Source organism: Anomaloglossus baeobatrachus, chromosome 2 (genome assembly GCF_048569485.1).
Source record: "Anomaloglossus baeobatrachus isolate aAnoBae1 chromosome 2, aAnoBae1.hap1, whole genome shotgun sequence".
NCBI lineage: Eukaryota > Metazoa > Chordata > Amphibia > Anura > Aromobatidae > Anomaloglossus > Anomaloglossus baeobatrachus.
In genome coordinates this window covers 508,416,370-508,434,333 of record NC_134354.1, presented here as the reverse complement: position 1 = coordinate 508,434,333, position 17,964 = coordinate 508,416,370, and the positions used below count along the sequence as shown (strand labels likewise).

At 40.1% G+C, this 17,964-nt stretch overlaps 1 protein-coding gene across 2 annotated transcripts in view; it reads right to left on the bottom strand.

Moving 5' to 3' along the window:
- Nucleotides 1-17,964, bottom strand: part of FRMPD4 (FERM and PDZ domain containing 4) — a 631,692-nt gene that overhangs the window by 22,101 nt on the left and 591,627 nt on the right. For both annotated transcript variants that reach the window (XM_075336517.1, XM_075336515.1), the window contains exons 10-14: nucleotides 14,713-14,832; nucleotides 11,458-11,594; nucleotides 8,553-8,679; nucleotides 4,711-4,800; nucleotides 4,146-4,328 (exon numbers count right to left, since the gene is read on the bottom strand). In XM_075336517.1, coding sequence (XP_075192632.1) covers nucleotides 4,146-4,328; nucleotides 4,711-4,800; nucleotides 8,553-8,679; nucleotides 11,458-11,594; nucleotides 14,713-14,832 — 657 coding nt within the window. The remainder of the gene's footprint in view (nucleotides 1-4,145; nucleotides 4,329-4,710; nucleotides 4,801-8,552; nucleotides 8,680-11,457; nucleotides 11,595-14,712; nucleotides 14,833-17,964) is intronic.

The following is a 17,964-nucleotide window of genomic DNA, read 5'->3' as shown; positions in this document are numbered from 1 at the left end:
GTTGGGAAGGTCCATGGTTATTTGGACACTTCAGAAAAATACTTATGTAGGGAATATATTGTGTGATGCCTGACATGTTATTACAGCATTGCCTGTGACCAGGGACTATCTGCTCTCCCGGCTGGTGTACACTATGGGACTCTGCATCTGGACATTTGGTTTTTAATCTTGTCTATTTTGGGCCTCCTGATGAACCATAATGGGAAACGTGTCGAGGCGGGTGTTATATGGCTATTATCACATTAAAGTGTCCACAGAAATGCTAAATATTGGATTGTGGTGGTTCACCTAGTGTATACATGATATATATGAAGGACTCTCTTTTATATATGAAGCTAAGTATTGCTCATTGAGGATTTCCTTATTAATAATAGTAAACACTTTATGTCCTTTTGTGAATACGGCTGAATTGGTGTAAATCCGATTTTCTGTTCAACCCTGCCTTCTGTAATATATTTGGGACCACTGGATAACCAGATTTATATACAAAAGTATCCATCTAGATTTATTGGTTATCATAAATATTGGACCCATATGATGGAAGGCTGGTTTAAATAGGGTGGATTTTCCATACACCCTTGAGTTCAGAACTCTTTAATTGCACATGGATTATTAAACTGAACTTTTGCATTATCAGCTGAGGATTGCACTGTCATTCTGTACTTACATTTTAGTGTGTGTTGTACATCGCACATTAATGTGTGTTTTAATATTTTTTGATGTAATAAAATTTTGTATTGGGAAATTTTGTGAAACCATGGTTATTTGGCCTAAAAATAGCAGCCAGCAGCTGCCTCAGATTTGACATATCACATTAGATGCACTAATTGTGGTGCTTTGCTCAGCTCTTCCCGATTGCCCTGATGTGTTGGAAATGACGGTAATATTTTTTGGAGTTGATATGACGCCCAGGGGTTAGTAATGCAGAGGCATTTATCAGACGTTCCCATTACTAACTCAGAAAGTATAAATTTAAATAATTACAAACTCACAATAAGAAATAGTTTATTTAAATAAAGACTCCCCCACACTATCCCTTGTTCACCAATTTATTAAAAAATTTAAAAAACCACATGAAGATCCAATGTAATTCATTGTGTAGTAGTCCCACGACATCCCCCGAATCCATACTTCAACCTATGGTGCCTGATTCAGAGAACGAGGCTCCATAGGTCAGTGCTAGAACCAGAATTCCATACACGCTATGATGCCACTGAGTTATTGATATCACCATGCATGAGAAATTCCAGGTCTGGCGCTGACCAGGAGTAACCCCAGTAGTCACTTCAGTCAGTTCCAGGCTCAGTATTTCTCATGCACACTGATACTGTTGTCACCAAACGTGAGAAATTCCGGGTCTGGCACTGACCGTGAGATACTTATGGAACCTCATTCTCTGGAACCTCATTCTCTGAATCAGGCTCCATAGGATACAATACAGGGGGCATAGTGGGACTACTACACAATGGATTATGTCAAATCTTTATGTTTGTTTATTTTTTAATAATAAATTGGCTAACAACTAATAGTGTGGGGGAGTCTTTATTCAAATAAACTATTTTTTCCAGTGTGTGTGTCTTTTTAACTCTACACTTACTGGGTCAGTAATGGGGGTACTGGATAAATGTTTTTTCATTACTAACCAATGGGCTTGATGTCAGCTAACACTACAGAGCTGACATCAACCCTCCAAAATATTACCTCAATTGCCAACACACCAGAATAATCAGGAAGAGCCGTTGCAAAGCGCCAATATTGACACAAATAATGGATGTGCCAATGTTTGAGTGACTGTGGCCTGCTATTTTTAGACTGGGAAGGGGCCAATATCCATGGACCTTTACAGCCTGATAATCTCAGCCTGCAGCTGTCTTCTTTACCTTGGCTGGTTATCAAAAATAGGGGGGACTCAACACCTTTTTTTTTAAATTATGTATTTATTAAATTAAACCAGGACAAAACTACCCTTTAGTGCCACATGAAAGTCATTAAAGGGTGCAGTGTAAAACTCTGCCTATATGCCTGTTCTAATCTAAGCACTCCCTCCTATATTAACACTACCCTGAATTGTACTGTGCCAAGCATTGCACCCTCGGGTCTCCTATAAGACCTGATGATGTGATGCGGTACGCCAATCACAGTAATGCTAATAGCCAATATGGCTACGGCAGTACTGTGATTGGCAGGTATTCCTTGCAGTTTTAGAAGCTAAAAAACAGTGCCAAAACATGTGAGATGGATACTCGAGTATAGCGCTAAAGCACCCGCAATACTCATTCGAGTATGAAGGAGCGTCGAGCATGCTCTCTCATCAATAGTGACATCCTATTAACCCCTTCACCCCCCCAAGCAATTTTACATTTTTCTTTATTTCCTCCCCTTCTTTCTAGAGCCATAACGTGTTTATTTTTCAGTCAAAACAGCCATGTGAGGGCTTGTGTTTTTTGTACTTTTGAACAATACCATTCATTCTTCCCCTCATTGTATGGAAAATGGGAAAAAATTCAGAGTGCAGTGAAATTACAAAAAAAATGCAATTACACGATTGTTTTTTGTGTTTTTTTTTTATTTACCATGTTCACTATTTTGAAAAACTGACCAGGCAGTATGATTCCCGAGGTCAGTACAAAAGGGGGCGCGGATGCAAAGAGGACCAACACAAACCCGAAGGTAGTAGCAACGCACACGGGGAAACACACACAAACAAATGAGGAGTCAGCAAGCTGAGTCTATGCCAGGGGGTCAAATCAGGACAGAGGGAAAGAGGAAAAACATAAGACGGGAGCAAGCACAGAGGTTGGGAGCTGGGAGAGCAAGTATATACAAAAACAGGAAACTGAGACTAAGTCAGGTCACGATACCGAAGTTAGAGGCTGGGAGGTCAGTCAGAACAATGGTGGGGCAAGGGGCAGGACAGAGAACGGGAGCAGGGTCGGGAAGACAAGGGAGACAAAGAAAACATGGGGAATGGAGGTCAGGAAAAGGTCAGCTGGTAGCAGGACAGATCAAAAAAGTCAGACAAGCAGGAGCACATGTTGTAAACAGGAGCTATCACTGGCAATGCTCTGGGAGAGATCAACTCAAGATAAAGCAGCGTGAGTCCCGGAGCAAGGCACAGCAGAGCAAACCCCGCCAATTAGACTTAAGCCTACAGGGTTCAGCAGAGGTCATGACAGCAATCTAATTTTTTGGGATCTGGGGCTAAGTGAGGACTTATTTTTTGCGTCTTGATCTGATGTTTTTAATTATATCCAATTAAACATATTTAATCCAATTAAATATATTTTAATTGGAGAGATGTGGTGTTTTGATCGTCTGTTATTGCATTTTAATGCAATGTTGCGGCGACCAAAAAGCAGTAAATCTGGCATTTTGATTTTTTTTGCTACACCATGTACAACTGAGATTGATTGATTTTATGCCTTGATAGATCAGGCTTTTCTGAATACGGCGATACCAAATATGCATATTTCTGTTTTTTATTATTTTTATTTTCAATGGGACAAAAGGGGGGTAATTTGATCTTTTAGGTTTTTGGAGGTTTTTACATATTCTTTTAATATTTTTTCTACACTTTTTAATCTTGCTAGTCATCCCAGGGGACTTTATGGATACACTGTCCGATTGTTTCTGATCAGAGCAATGCTTCAGCAGCAACAGCAGTCATCATCTGACCCCACACTGCCATGGCAACCCATTGACTCCCTGTGATCACGTCACGGGGTCAATGATGGCAGCGGTGAACAGCGTGGTCCCCACTGGAGTGCGTGAGATCGCTCTGACAGGGTTTGACAGTGCGATCTATTAGGTTAACAGGCGTGGGTGGATCGGAGATCGGAGATCTACCCTTGCCTGATACCTACACATGTCTGCTGATCGGATCAGACACGTAAGCCCATATTAAAAGGGACAAACATGGCCAAGGACATACATGTCAAACTCAGTGAGCTCTTTAGCAGGCCCATTCTTTCCCAAATGTCCGTAAAGGCAGAATGCATGGCTAGGGGTTGGATTTTATAGATCTCTAGCAATGGGACTGAATGAAAAACTTAGCTTCAATGTGTGATTAACGTTCTTCCTAATAGTTTTGTCCATCTAGTGTTCAAGTTCTATGTCAAAAAATGAAAAAGAAAAACTGAACTTACCTTCACATCAAGAACATGAAGCTCTACTCTAATAGTTACTTCGTCCTCTGTATACATCTCAATCCGATTGACATGGCTGAAATCTGCAAGCAGGGCAACTAGATTTGTTTTTGTGTTGATTACGTGACTGATGCCGTATCGTGGACCAACTAACAAGGTCACATCCGAATGTTTTTCTCCCTGCTGAAAGTACAAGGACATGAAAGAGTTATGTTTTTCTAGTTCTTCGTTGGCCAATCTTTTAAGGCATAGCTAAAAATAAATTACATAATGTTGTAAGCATTATAAATGCATTTGTTGATTAAATGAATATGGATAGGAAAATGTATTTAAATTTAAAGCAAGGAAGCAACATCTATATTTGTGCAGCTGGGAAAATGACTTGCATAATTTGTTCTAGAAGATAAAGTAATATGGCCCTGGAAATATTGATGACCCTTTTACTGGCTTGTAAAATTATTTTACACTGATGGATGACATAAGACTTTTATTGAAGCTATAATTAATTACAGAAAGTCCAGAAATCTGAATATATTTAGCTAATTGTTGCATAAAAATCACTTACAATCAATTTTGCTTTAAATACACGTCCACCATATAAGCGTAAATCACTAAGAAACTTCAGATAGTGCACTTTGGCTTGGAGAGCAGACAGCTGTGAAGAGAGCAAAATAAATACATTTGTGTTTAAATCCACATTATTTAAATTCAAATTGTTGCAAAAATAGGAAAAAGATAACCGGCATAAGGATTTCAGTTTTCCACTTCTGTCATGTTGCTAAAAATATGAAATTGGTGAAAAACAAAATGTCAACTCTTCTGTATGCTCCAAAAAAGTTATTCTTTAATCTTTAAATCTTGAGATTGAGGGTCTGGAACCCCAGAGAACAGGAGTACATATGTACCACCACACCATTTGGGTTCAGAGCCCTTATCTCAGGATCACTGGTGGTCCGAATAGTTGGCGAACCAATACTGATCAGCAAGTTATAACTTTTTTTTTTACTAACCCCTTTAGGGTAAGTTCACACAGTGCGTTTGAAAAATGGACATGTCAATTCTTTCCTGCGTTTTTCTGCGTTTTCCCCCCATGCAATGCATTGGAAAAACGCAGAAAAATGCATAGATCAAAAACGCAGCAAAACGCAGCCAAAAACGCACCAAATCGCGGTAAAAACGCATGCGTTTTTTGCCGTGTTTTTTTGCCGCGGGTGCATAATTAGGTTGACTTTTGAACCAAGTCAGATGCCTATAATTATAGTATCATGGACACCTCAAAATACAAGTATAGAGGAGTTTTTCAGAATTTACACACTGATAGCATATCCTTAAGATATGCACCACGATCCATGCTGATCGTGGCAATTGATTGGCTGCAGTGCTACTTGTGAGCCTGAATACCGCATAGTGCCATCACAAAAAAAAATCTGACCATAAAGTCTTTATTGAGTGTTTAATGACAGATACAAATGGGGTAACAGTGTGGATTGCAGCTAAAAAATAAAAAAAGAGAAAATACATATCCAGTCATTAACAAAATGATAGTATCAATATAGTATAAACCACTAATTACTACACAAATGTATCATGTGGTAGTGCAATAACTCAAAACATAAAGTGCAAATGCAATACATATGATGTCATAGTACACCTTAAAATATGATGCTGCACATAAAAAAGATTGTTGCTGACCGATCTATATGCAAGGGTGGCAAATAGTGGATAGACTTATGTGCAGCAATGGGGTAAATGTCTCAATATATGCATATATCAGAATGCTAGAAAAAGAATTATTGTAAAAATTCTGAACTTATAATTGACTCCATTCACATGTATGCCCAGATACATAAAAGGTTGTGGTATATAGGGGTAGTAAGTAGTGATGGGCAATCCCAAACTGTAAAGTTCAAGGTCCATACTGGACACCTAGTATCTATGCAAGGACCTCAAACACAGGTTTCTTAGGGAAATCTGTGTTACTGTACGGGTTCAGTCACCCGAATAAAAATAAAGATGTTAAAAGGTAGCAAAATAGAGCTTAAAGCAGGAGAATTATATTTACCAAGTCTCCCAGGCAGCTGTCACACTACTTCCGAGTTTGCTCATTACCGCTCATTCATATTCATTGCTTTCCCGATCTACCCTCTGTGACAGCCTCTGTGATTGTTTGCAGTCAGACTGCTGTCATGCTGGTGTCTGTGATTGGTTGTAGAGTGTAAAAATAAATAAATAAGTGGAGAAATGGTGTAGGGTCCCTCATAAATTGATACCCAGTGCAGATAAAGCAGACAGCTGCAGGGTATAGACCCCAGCTGTGTGAATTATCTTGGCTATGTATCAAAATACGAGGGACCCTATGGGGATTTTTTTTAATTTTTTTTTTTTAAAAAAACAACGTGTGGTTCCCCTTCCCAATTTTGATACCGAGGCAAGATAAATCAGACAACTGGGGCTGGTATTCTCAGGTTGGGGAGGCCCCTGGTTTTTCGGCCTCCCCCTGCCTAAAAATAGCAGCCAACAGCTGCCCCAGAAATTGTCTCATCCATTGGAGGCGCCAATTTTGACACTTTACCCTGGAGCAGTGGCAATTGAGGTAATACAAGGGGTTAATGACAGCTGTGATTTCTCAAAAATCACAGTTTCCATCAAGCTCACGGTTAGTAAGGGGAGGGGTCTATGAGAACCATCCTCATTACTAATCTTTTAAGTAAAAAATAAACACAAAACACACAGAAAATCTTTTATTTAAAAATAAAACAAAACAAAAAACAAAAAAGCACCCACTTTGTCCAATACATTAACCCTCAAAACACCCCTTTTGGTCTGATATAATCCCCATGAGGTTCCAAGATGATCCCAGCTCGCCTACTTCCTAAGGTTACAGCACATTAGAAAGTTCAACTGCGCACTGCAGCATCAGGGACACACTGATGGAGCCGCAGCTGTGAGTGGTGATGTCACTGAGTTCACCTGAGGTCACAGCTGTAGGTACTCATGGTGCCCCAGCTGTGACTTCAGGTGAACTCAATGAGCTCAGTCAACTCATCTCAGGTAAACTTTATGAACTGACCTGAGGTGAACTCAATGCCGGAATACCAGCTTAGGCTATGTGCATTTCCTGGCAGAAAAATGTGCCAATAAACATAATGCGGGAGATGTAGTTTTGGTGTAAATTTCTGCAACAAATATCTTCACCAAATCTGCATTTTGTGGCACAAAAACGCACAAAAAGTGATGCAGTATTGACACTGTTTTGGTGTATTATTCTGCCAGAAGATGCAGATTTGGTGCAGAAATTTTTGCACCAAATCTGCATCTCCTAGCAAAAAAAAATCCACCAAGCCTGCATGCGTTTTGATGCGGTTTTGGTGGGTTTTTTGCCCCCTTCTCATTACTAACATTGGACTTAATGACAAATCACAGCTGTCAGTGACCTCTTATATTACCTCACTTGCCATCGTACCATGGCATCCGGTATGAACCAGATAAAGTGCCGGAGTTGGTGCATCTATTGGACGCAACAATTTCGGGGCGGCTGCGGGCATGCCTTTTTTTTACATTATTTATTTAAACAATTAAAAAAAGCCACATGGGGGTCCCTTATATTTTGATATACAGCCAAGATAACTTAGACAGCTGGGGGTTGCAGCCCATAGCTGTCTGCTTTATCTGCACCAGGCATCAATATAAGGGGCACCCTATGCAAGTTTTTCCAATTATTTATTCATTTTTACACTCCACAACCAATCACAAATGGCAGCACGATGGCAGTCTGACTGTAACCATTCACAGGCGCTGTCCCAGATGGTGGGTGGCGGAAGCAGTGAATATGCATGAGAGCTAATGAGTAGACCAGGAAGCAGTGTGACAGCCGCTCGGAGACTTAAGTATAATTCTCCTGCTTTTCAACTCTCTAGCCCTTACTAGCACCCTTTTACAGCAGAAACGTTTGGGTCCCCATAGACTTATATGGGGTTTGGCATCCGTGTTCAAAGTTTTTTAGTGACTAGCTGAACTCAATATCTGTGGGTTCACTCATCTCTAGTAGTATGCTAACCCATTACCCCATTATATGCTACATATTTATGTTCTTGGTGAATGAGCCCCACACATGCACCAATTGTTTGCATCAGTATACCAAAGCCTTATTTGTATCTGGGTATACATGTGTCATGGGACATGTAATCAGTAATAGCTAAAATATCAAAGACTTTTTCTATCTATTTCCAGGCAAAGCAAGATATTTCAATTGCTTTTATAATATAGACATGCCCAAATCTAAAGCATGGAATGTTAATTAATCCTTTCACATATTTCTGGACTGAAGGAGAAAGGTCAATGTAATACTATAATATACACAATTGTACACAATGACAGTTCTATTTTCCATAGATGTATATTCTATACCTTTTTGCCTGGAGGGACAAGGTTTTGATTAGCTTTGACAAGGTGTGACAGTGCCTTCTTTATGTTCTTTTCCTTCATGCTTTGCAGAACGGCAGATGGAAGGAAAGTCTCAAGTCCCCATTCTTTTCTGGAGGGAGAAATACTTTATTTTTATTCTTCATATTCATATCTAAGCTGATGGAATGGGTGCAATTGTAATATAAACTTCTCATTTTTAACCTTTACCCACAGATGGTCAACAAAGTGACCCCATATTGCCATTTACTTCTGCTCTAGCTCAAAGAGGGGGTCCAAGCTACGGTAACTTCCTATAATGCTCATATGACCTAGTAGGGAATATAGAAGAGCTGTCAATGTGATAAAACGTTTTTATTAAAGCTGCTCACCCATGAAGTTTTTTTATTTATTTATTCTGTGCAGATGTGAAAGTAATGCAATGTCAGTGTATTAATATACTCATCTATACTCACCTATCACTTCTTCTCCGGTATCAGGCTCAGTTCTGCTCTTCTCAGTGACAACAACACTCTTCAGACTCTCCGAGCCACATTTCACTTTAGTGACCCAGAAGTGGCTTTTTCAGTGTAAAGGCTACTTTACACACTGCAATATCGGTACCGATATCGCTAGCATGGGTACCCGCCCCCATCTGTTGTGCGACACAGGCAAATCGCTGCCCGTGCCGGACAACATCGCCCAGACCCGTCACACATACTTACCTGCCCGGCGACGTCGCTGTGACCGGCAAACTGCCTCCTTTCTAAGGGGGCGGTCCGTGCGGCGTCACAGCGACGTCACTGAGCGGCCACCCAATAGAAGCGGAGGGGCGGAGATGAGTGGGACGTAACATCCCGCCCACCTCCTTCCTTCCTCATAGCGGCCGGGAGGCAGGTAAGGAGAGCTTCCTCGTTCCTGCGGTGTCACACGGAGCGATGTGTGCTGCCGCAGCAACGAGGAACAACATCGTTACTGCTGCAGTAACGATAATTAAGAATGGACCCCCATGTCACCGATGAGCGATTTTGCACGTTTTTGCGACGATGCAAAATCGCTCATCGGTGTCACACGCAACAACATCGCTAATGCGGCCGGATGTGCGTCGCAAATTCCGTGACCCCAACGACTCCGCATTAGCGATATCGTAGCGTGTAAAGCCCCCTTAAGTCTATAGAGTGTCAAAAGCAGGCTCAATAGACTTACATTGTAAAAGAGATTTTTGTCTCACACATAGAGCATAGAGTGATCTGGAGAGTCTGAATGGTGGTAATGTCACTGAGATGAGGAGCAGAATGGCGTTGATACCAGATAATATGGCGGTAGATGGGTATATTAACACACTCACACTAGACTAAATACACATATACACAGATTTAGTCAAAAACGTAATTGGAGTGCTTTTATAACCCCTGGGGCTATTTTCCTTTTTCTCTTTACATTTTACTCTCCCCTTCTTCCAAAAGCCATAACTTTTTTATTTTTCTAGCCATATGGACATATGTAAGCTTTTTTTTGTGAGAAGAGTTGTACTTTTGAATGACACCATTCATTTTGCCCCATAAAGTACTGGAAACAAGAAAAACATTCCAAGTGCTGTGAAATTGAAAAAAAAAGTGAAATTCCACAATGGTTTTTATATTTTTTTTTATCTACCATATTCAATGTAAGGAAAAACTGCCCTGATAATTTGATTCCGTAGGTCAGTATGAGTATGCAGATACCAAACATGGATAGTTTTTTATTTAAGTAGTAAAACAAATTCAGAAATCTGTTAAAAAAAAGTAGCTTTTGTCACCATTTTTCGAGACTTGTAATGTTTTCATTTTTCGAGATCTAAGGCAAAGTGAGATCTTATGTTTTGCACCTGGAGCTGATGTTTTTATTGATAGAAATCTTGGATAGATATAATGTTCTGTCTGCTTCTTATTGCATTTTATTGCAATTTTGTGGAGACCAAAAGAAGGTTTTGATTTTTTGTTCGCTACGCTGATGAAAAAAAATTCAGAAGTTTGTAAAAAAAAAATTATGCTTTTGTCACCATTTTCCGAGACCCGTAGCATTCTAATTTTTGGGAATCTTTGGATATGTGATGGTTTATTTTTTGTGTATTGAGCTGAAGTTGTTAATCATACTATTTTTGGGTAGATACGATGTCTTGATTGTCTCTTATGTCATGACCCAAAAAATGTAATTTTGCCGTTTTGATTGTTTTTCCTCCCTTTATCAATCAGATTAATTTATTTTATATTTTGATAGATCAAGCAGTTTTTGAATGTGGCGATACCAAATATGAGTAATTTTGTATTTTTTTAATTGTTTTTTTTTTAATGGGGCAAAAGAGGGGTGATTTGAACCTTTTTGTTTCTTTTTTTATTGTCTATTTATTAAAACTTTCTTTTTTTTTTACTTTTTACTGGATTATATAATCTCTTTAGAGACTAAGCTATGATCATCTGATCGCCTGTGGTATAAAGAGCAGAAATGTAGAAATCACTATTTCTTCTGAATGCCAACTCACAGCCGCCGTTCACAGGGGGATCATGATGACAAACACAGGGGTCATCAGCTGATTCCTGGCTGTCATGATAACCCATTGGCGCACCGCGATCAAGTGATGGGTGCACAAATGGGTGGGAGCAATGACGCAAATTCCTGTCTGTGCGAGTTAAATGCCACTGTCAGGGATTGACAGTGGCATTTAACTGGTTAACACCTGCAGGTAGATCTCAAAGTGTGCTAATAAATAATGTTTATCCATCAGAAAAGCAAAATCTACTAATAGAAATATGCCTTCCTAGTGCCTATACATATATCATATGGAAATTTTCAATATATAAGTTGTTACATAATATAAGGCACAATATAAAAATGACTGCGGACGCTCAAGCTAATTTCTAATGTTACTTACTCAATATATTTCAATGAGATTTTCTGTGTTTGCTTCGTGGTCACAGTTGCAATATACATCTGTAACGCTGCCAATCTCAATGCAATGTCGTATTTCAACTCTGGTCCAAATCTTTCTTGAACGACATCATTGCAACTCTGCAATTGACCAACAGATGGGGCATTAGGCTCAGAATTCCAGACAATGGCATGCAGTATTTTAAAATAGACGTTCTTAACTGAGGCAAAAAGCATAAAATAAATATTATCACTGTCAAAAGTCTACATAAAGTTCACCATAGTCTTGCATAGAAGTGGGATTAACCCCTTCACCCCGGGCGATTTTCTGTTTTTCGTTTTTTGCTCTCCATCTTCCGAGAGTTGTAACCTTTTTATCTTTTCATCAATTTTTCCATATGAGGCCTTGTTTTTTTGTGGGACGAGTTGTATTGTTAAATGAAACCATGAGTTTTGCTATATAGTGTACTAGAAAATGGCAAAAAAAATTCCAAGTGTGTAAAAATTGCAAAAAAAGTCAAAATAAAGAAAAAGAGGGTGTGTAACAAATGGGATCACCAAATATTTCACAAAATAGAAAATATTTTACTGACAAAAAACTCCAAAAATATACAGTATTAAAAACATTTAAAACACTCCAAAAGTGAACAAGCATACTGGGGTTTGCATACAATAAGGCATAATAAACCCCAGAGTTCCTCCTTAAAGAAATGTCATACTACCTTTAGGAAATGCACCATACACAATCAAAAAAGCAGCAATATAGCAAGCATGAAGCAAAAAAAAAAATGCATATAAAGTGACCATGACATAAAGCAGCAAGTATGGCTGCATGCAGTATAATAGCACTCTGGAAAATGCTAAGCAACAAACACAATTAAAGATACAAGTACAATAGATTGCAAACACAAAACAGATGGAAATCAAAGAATATTAATTCTATAAAGATCAGATGGAAGTATACCAATCCAGAGCAAGTTCCAGGTGTAAGGTAGAATAGAACCATCATAAAGGTGGAAACCAAAACAACCCCCCAACGCGTATTTCTACCCTAGTGGCAGCTTCCCCAGGGAAAAATGGGGCATGCCATCATAACCTTTATAACCTGTAACATTTTGACCTCCCCCCCCCCCCCGTCTCCTCTCACCTCCCCCAGCTCGGAGTACAGTATAATTATGCTGACACTCGGATCTTTCCCTCAGCACGCTGCCTTCCCATGGTCTTCTATACATATTTTCCTCAGCACCCAGTTTTCCCATGCTTTGATACCCCTCTTCCTTTAGCACCCAGCTCTCCCATGTTTTTCTATACATCTTTCCCTCAGCGCCCAGCTTTCCGATGTTCTGCTATGCATCTTTACATCAGCATCCAGCTTTCCAATTCTCTGATGTACATGTTTATCTCAGCACCCAACTTGCCCTTGATATCAGAGCATGGGAAAGCTGGATACTGAAGGACAGATGTATAGTAGAACATGGGAAAGCTGCATGATGAGGGAACGATGTATTATAGAACATGGGAAAGCTGGGTGTTGAGGGAAAGATGTTTAGTAGAGCATGGGAGAGTGGTGTTCAGGCACAAATGTATAGCAAAGCATGCATAAGCTGGGTCCTGAGGGAAAGAACCTTATTCCCTCACATCCAGTTTTCACATCCCATACTTGTATCTTTGTCCCCATTCTTGTTTATGTTCCCATCCTTGTATATTGCCCTATTCCCCTTTTTTTCAGTACATATTTCTGCTAAAAATAACATTATAGAGTTATTCATTTTGCATATAAAATTGGTAGTTTTTTTTTAATGGTACACGAGTTTTGACATTTTTAAGCAGGCTTTTTTGGTGCTTTTAGTATTATTTACGCTTTTTAATGTCTGAGTTTTATCACTAAAATGTCTCATGTACACAGTCACTTATTCACACAAATGCAAAGATGCACAGTATATTTGTTATATATTTACGTTATATACTGTATATGTCTGCATTTTTAAACACACTGTATACACAAACAAAAAAGAAAGTTGGATGTCTGGCAGCAAACCATGATGATGAGGAGGCTGGGCCACTATTACAGGACAGCAATGAGGCATCATCAGCTACAGGACAGTGGGGGAGGGGACAGGAGAGGGCAGCTCTGAAGAGCAAATATGAGGATAGGTGAAGGAGAGAAGAGGGGAGTCGGGGAGGGGCAAGAGTGCATCTGTGAGGGGCAAATAGGAGGATAGGTGAAGGAGAGAAGAGGGGAGTGGGAGGCATCAAGAGTGCATCTGTGAGGGGCAAATAGAAGGATAGAAGACGGTAGTGAGGCTAGAGACATCATTCAGGGAGCTCCAGTACTCACTTCAGGTCGCATTGTGTCCTCTGGAGCCTCTGCTCCTGCCGACTACAGAGCGATGACATGCAGGAGGGAGGGATACACTCTCCTCAGAAGTGTCATCTATTTCTGCAACACAGATGATACAGGCCTCCACAGGAGGTCTGTGCTGGTGGGTGGGGCTTACTGGTGTGGCAGGGGCTGGCTGTGTTTAGGAGGAAATGATCAGTTTTGTCCCCTCCTCTGATGGACGGCAGGGGAGGAACTTACATGGAACATACAGCGTCTGTGCTGTATGCTGGAGGAGAGTCTGTCAGGGGCTCAGCGGGGGATCCACTGACTTCCAGGTGGGCAGGAGAGCAGTGAAATCGCTCTCTTTAATAGCAGCAGATAATCGCCTAGCAGATACACAAAGCGGGGGGCTCGGTGATCACTGTGCTGCTATTACTGCTCTCCCCACCCATAAGCTCGCCCACCTCTCTGCACCGGCTTCAGTGGAAAGAGGTGGGCGGGATTATGGGGAGAGAAGTGCATATGTATTTTTTAAGTAGCCGGGACATGTGTTACCCCAGAGATGGCTGCAGTGACCATGTTCCGCTGCAGTTTGCAGCACAGGGTCCAGACTGGGCTCAGTGCTGCAATACATTTCAGCTGGATGTGGTACTCATTTTCACATCCAGCTAAACCAAGTACTGAGGTCCAGGATGAGCCATTTGAACCCCCGGTCCCAGTCACAGTGGTGACCCCTGTGACCGCAATTGTTACGCCCCTGTTCCTTACCCTATTTTATATTATGTTGTACAGACAAAAAGAAAATATCACTGTTTTACCAAAATGCTTGTAAACTGTATACAATGTCAACTGTATAATATTGACACTTTCTTTTTTCTGATTTAACACATACTGGATCTTGAACATGTGCTTAGTGTGGTGAAGATTATCTCTTACCTGCACATATAAATATTCAAAGGCAACAGGATCCCTCCGAAGTAAGTCTATCGGATCCTTTGGAACAAAGCTAATTCTAAACAGGCATCTCATCATATGCGAGCTGGGTCTTTGAGTCACCTAGACATCATACATCAATGTTAGTAGATTTGAAAGTAATTAGGGTCTAAAGTTATGTGCAGAAGTATTACAATATGTTGCCCTAAATAATAATAGTAATAATAATAATAAAACAAATATACATAGAACAACTTTACAATATTCTATATTAAACATTTAAATTTTATGTATTTAGCTCCTATGTTGTGCTATGTGCACCAAGGATGACACTGTTGTTACTCATTGGTTACAAACACTACAATGTGATCTTGCACTCCACTGTATTCCACTCCATCTGTGTTCTATAATTGCTTACTAACGTAGATTGGAGTAATATTCGCTACATTTTATTTTCTTTGCTGATTGTATTGCTGTGTACAGTACGTTAAGGTTCTGTTCACATGGGCCACTTGGTCATGGATTTTTTGTGAATTTTATGCCTAAAGTCTTCATAAAATCTACATGCAATCCATTTTCAAAGCATATCAATGGAGGTTCCGCTGCCCTGTTTATATACAACTGACATTTCCTGTAAAGAATATTACTGAAGAGCAGAAAGGCTGCACTGGAAAGAGGTCATATTATTTCAGGTGGAAATTCAGAGAACTATCCTCATTTAATGACATTGTGGTTGATTTCTGAGCAGATCCAGTGCACACAACAGAACATCTCCAGCACGTCTCAGGAAATACATATTAGATTTCAATCTAACAATAAAGCTGGGATCACATGTATATCATGCTTCAAGGTCAATTTTTTGTTTGAGCCTGACGAAACTCAACAAAACACAATTGATGTTAAAGCTCTTGCAAAAATGAATAAGTTGTCATCTGATCTTTTTATTATCTCCCCAGAGACACTGTTTGGGGCCAGATCACAATGTTACATGAACTATTAGAATCTAGAAGTGTCCCAAAATATAATTGTGTATGCATGCATGTATACAGATAGATAGATAAATAGGTAAGTAGATGGACATATATACAGTGCCTACAAGTAGTATTCAACCCCCTGCAGATTTAGCAGGTTTGATAAGATGCAAATAAGTTAGAGCCTGCAAACTTCAAACAAGAGCAGGATTTATTAACAGATGCATAAATCTTACAAACCAACAAGTTATGTTGCTCAGTTAAATTTTAATACATTTTCAACATAAAAGTGTGAGTCAATTATTATTCAACCCCTAGGTTTAATATTTTGTGGAATAACCCTTGTTTGCAATTACAGCTAATAATCGTCTTTTATAAGACCTGATCAGGCCGGCACAGGTCTCTGGAGTTATCTTGGCCCACTCCTCCATGCAGATCTTCTCCAAGTTATCTAGGTTCTTTGGGTGTCTCATGTGGACTTTAATCTTGAGCTCCTTTCACAAGTTTTCAATTGGGTTAAGGTCAGGAGACTGACTAGGCCACTGCAACACCTTGATTTTTTCCCTCTTGAACCAGGCCTTGGTTTCCTTGGCTGTGTGCTTTGGGTCGTTGTCTTGTTGGAAGATGAAATGACGACCCATCTTAAGATCCTTGATGGAGGAGCGGAGGTTCTTGGCCAAAATCTCCAGGTAGGCCGTGCTATCCATCTTCCCATGGATGCGGACCAGATGGCCAGGCCCTTTGGCTGAGAAACAGCCCCACAGCATGATGCTGCCACCACCATGCTTGACTGTAGGGATGGTATTCTTGGGGTCGTATGCAGTGCCATCCAGTCTCCAAACTTCACGTGTGTGGTTGGCACCAAAGATCTCGATCTTGGTCTCATCAGATCAGAGAACCTTGAAACAGTCTGTCTCAGAGTCCTCCAAGTGATCATGAGCAAACTGTAGACGAGCCTTGACATGACGCTTTGAAAGTAAAGGTACGTTACGGGCTCGTCTGGAACGGAGACTATTGCGGTGGAGTAAGTTACTTATGGTATTGACTGAAACCAATGTCCCCACTGCCATGAGATCTTCCCGGAGCTCCTTACTTGTTGTCCTTGGGTTAGCCTTGACTCTTCGGACAAGCCTGGCCTCGGCACGGGTGGAAACTTTCAAAGGCTGTCCAGGCCTTGGAAGGCCAACAGTAGTTCCATAAGCCTTCCACTTCCGGATGATGCTCCCAACAGTGGAGACAAGTAGTCCCAACTCCTTGGAAAGGCTTTTGTACCCCTTGCCAGCCTTGTGACCCTCCACGATCTTGTCTCTGATGGCCTTGGAATGCTCCTTTGTCTTTCCCATGTTGACCAAGTATGAGTGCTGTTCACAAGTTTGGGGAGGGTCTTAATTAGTCAGAAAAGGCTGGAAAAAGAGATAATTAATCCAAACATGTGAAGCTCATTGTTCTTTGTGCCTGAAATACTTCTTAATACTTTAGGGGAACCAAACAGAATTCTTGTGGTTTGAGGGGTTGAATAATAAATGACCCTCTGAAAAAACTTTTCACAATTTAAAAAAAAAAAAAATAAAAAAGAAATAACATTCTTTTTTGCTGCAGTGCATTTCACACTTCCAGGCTAATCTACAGTCCAAATGTCACAATGACAAGTTAATTCCGAATGTGTAAACCTGCTAAATCTGCAGGGGGTTGAATACTACTTGTAGGCACTGTATATATATATATATAAAACCTGATAGACATAGGTGGATATCTATATATGTACATTATATGTACATAATTATATTCATACAAGTCCCACTAAGTTTCCCAGGAATCTGTCTCTGTGAAGTGTAAATTGTCCCTTTTCCCACACCTGTCTCATTTACTTGCCCTCATTATAATGCATGTTCCATTTGTTTGCCCCCATAGATAACCAGGCAAGCTGTCCATCAGATAAGCCAAGGATGTCACAAATATCATTTATTAGTTCATGGTTTCGTCTCAGTTAGTCACAAGTAACATATATTTAATTAGCAAAGGAATAGATAGCGCTTGGCGTGTATGATACATCATATGTTAATTATTAGTCAAATTTGATAATTAATAGCAGGAGATAGCCCATATTACATTATTAACAAGCCAGCTCATTGGTGATAATATTTAATATTGACACTAGCCAATATTAACACCGAACATCGGGGAATGAACCCATTGCAAACAATAGGATCAGTTCTTCCTTCAATATCTAACCAGCCATTTTATTAAGTACTGAATGAAACATATAACCCAGCTCCAGATGTAT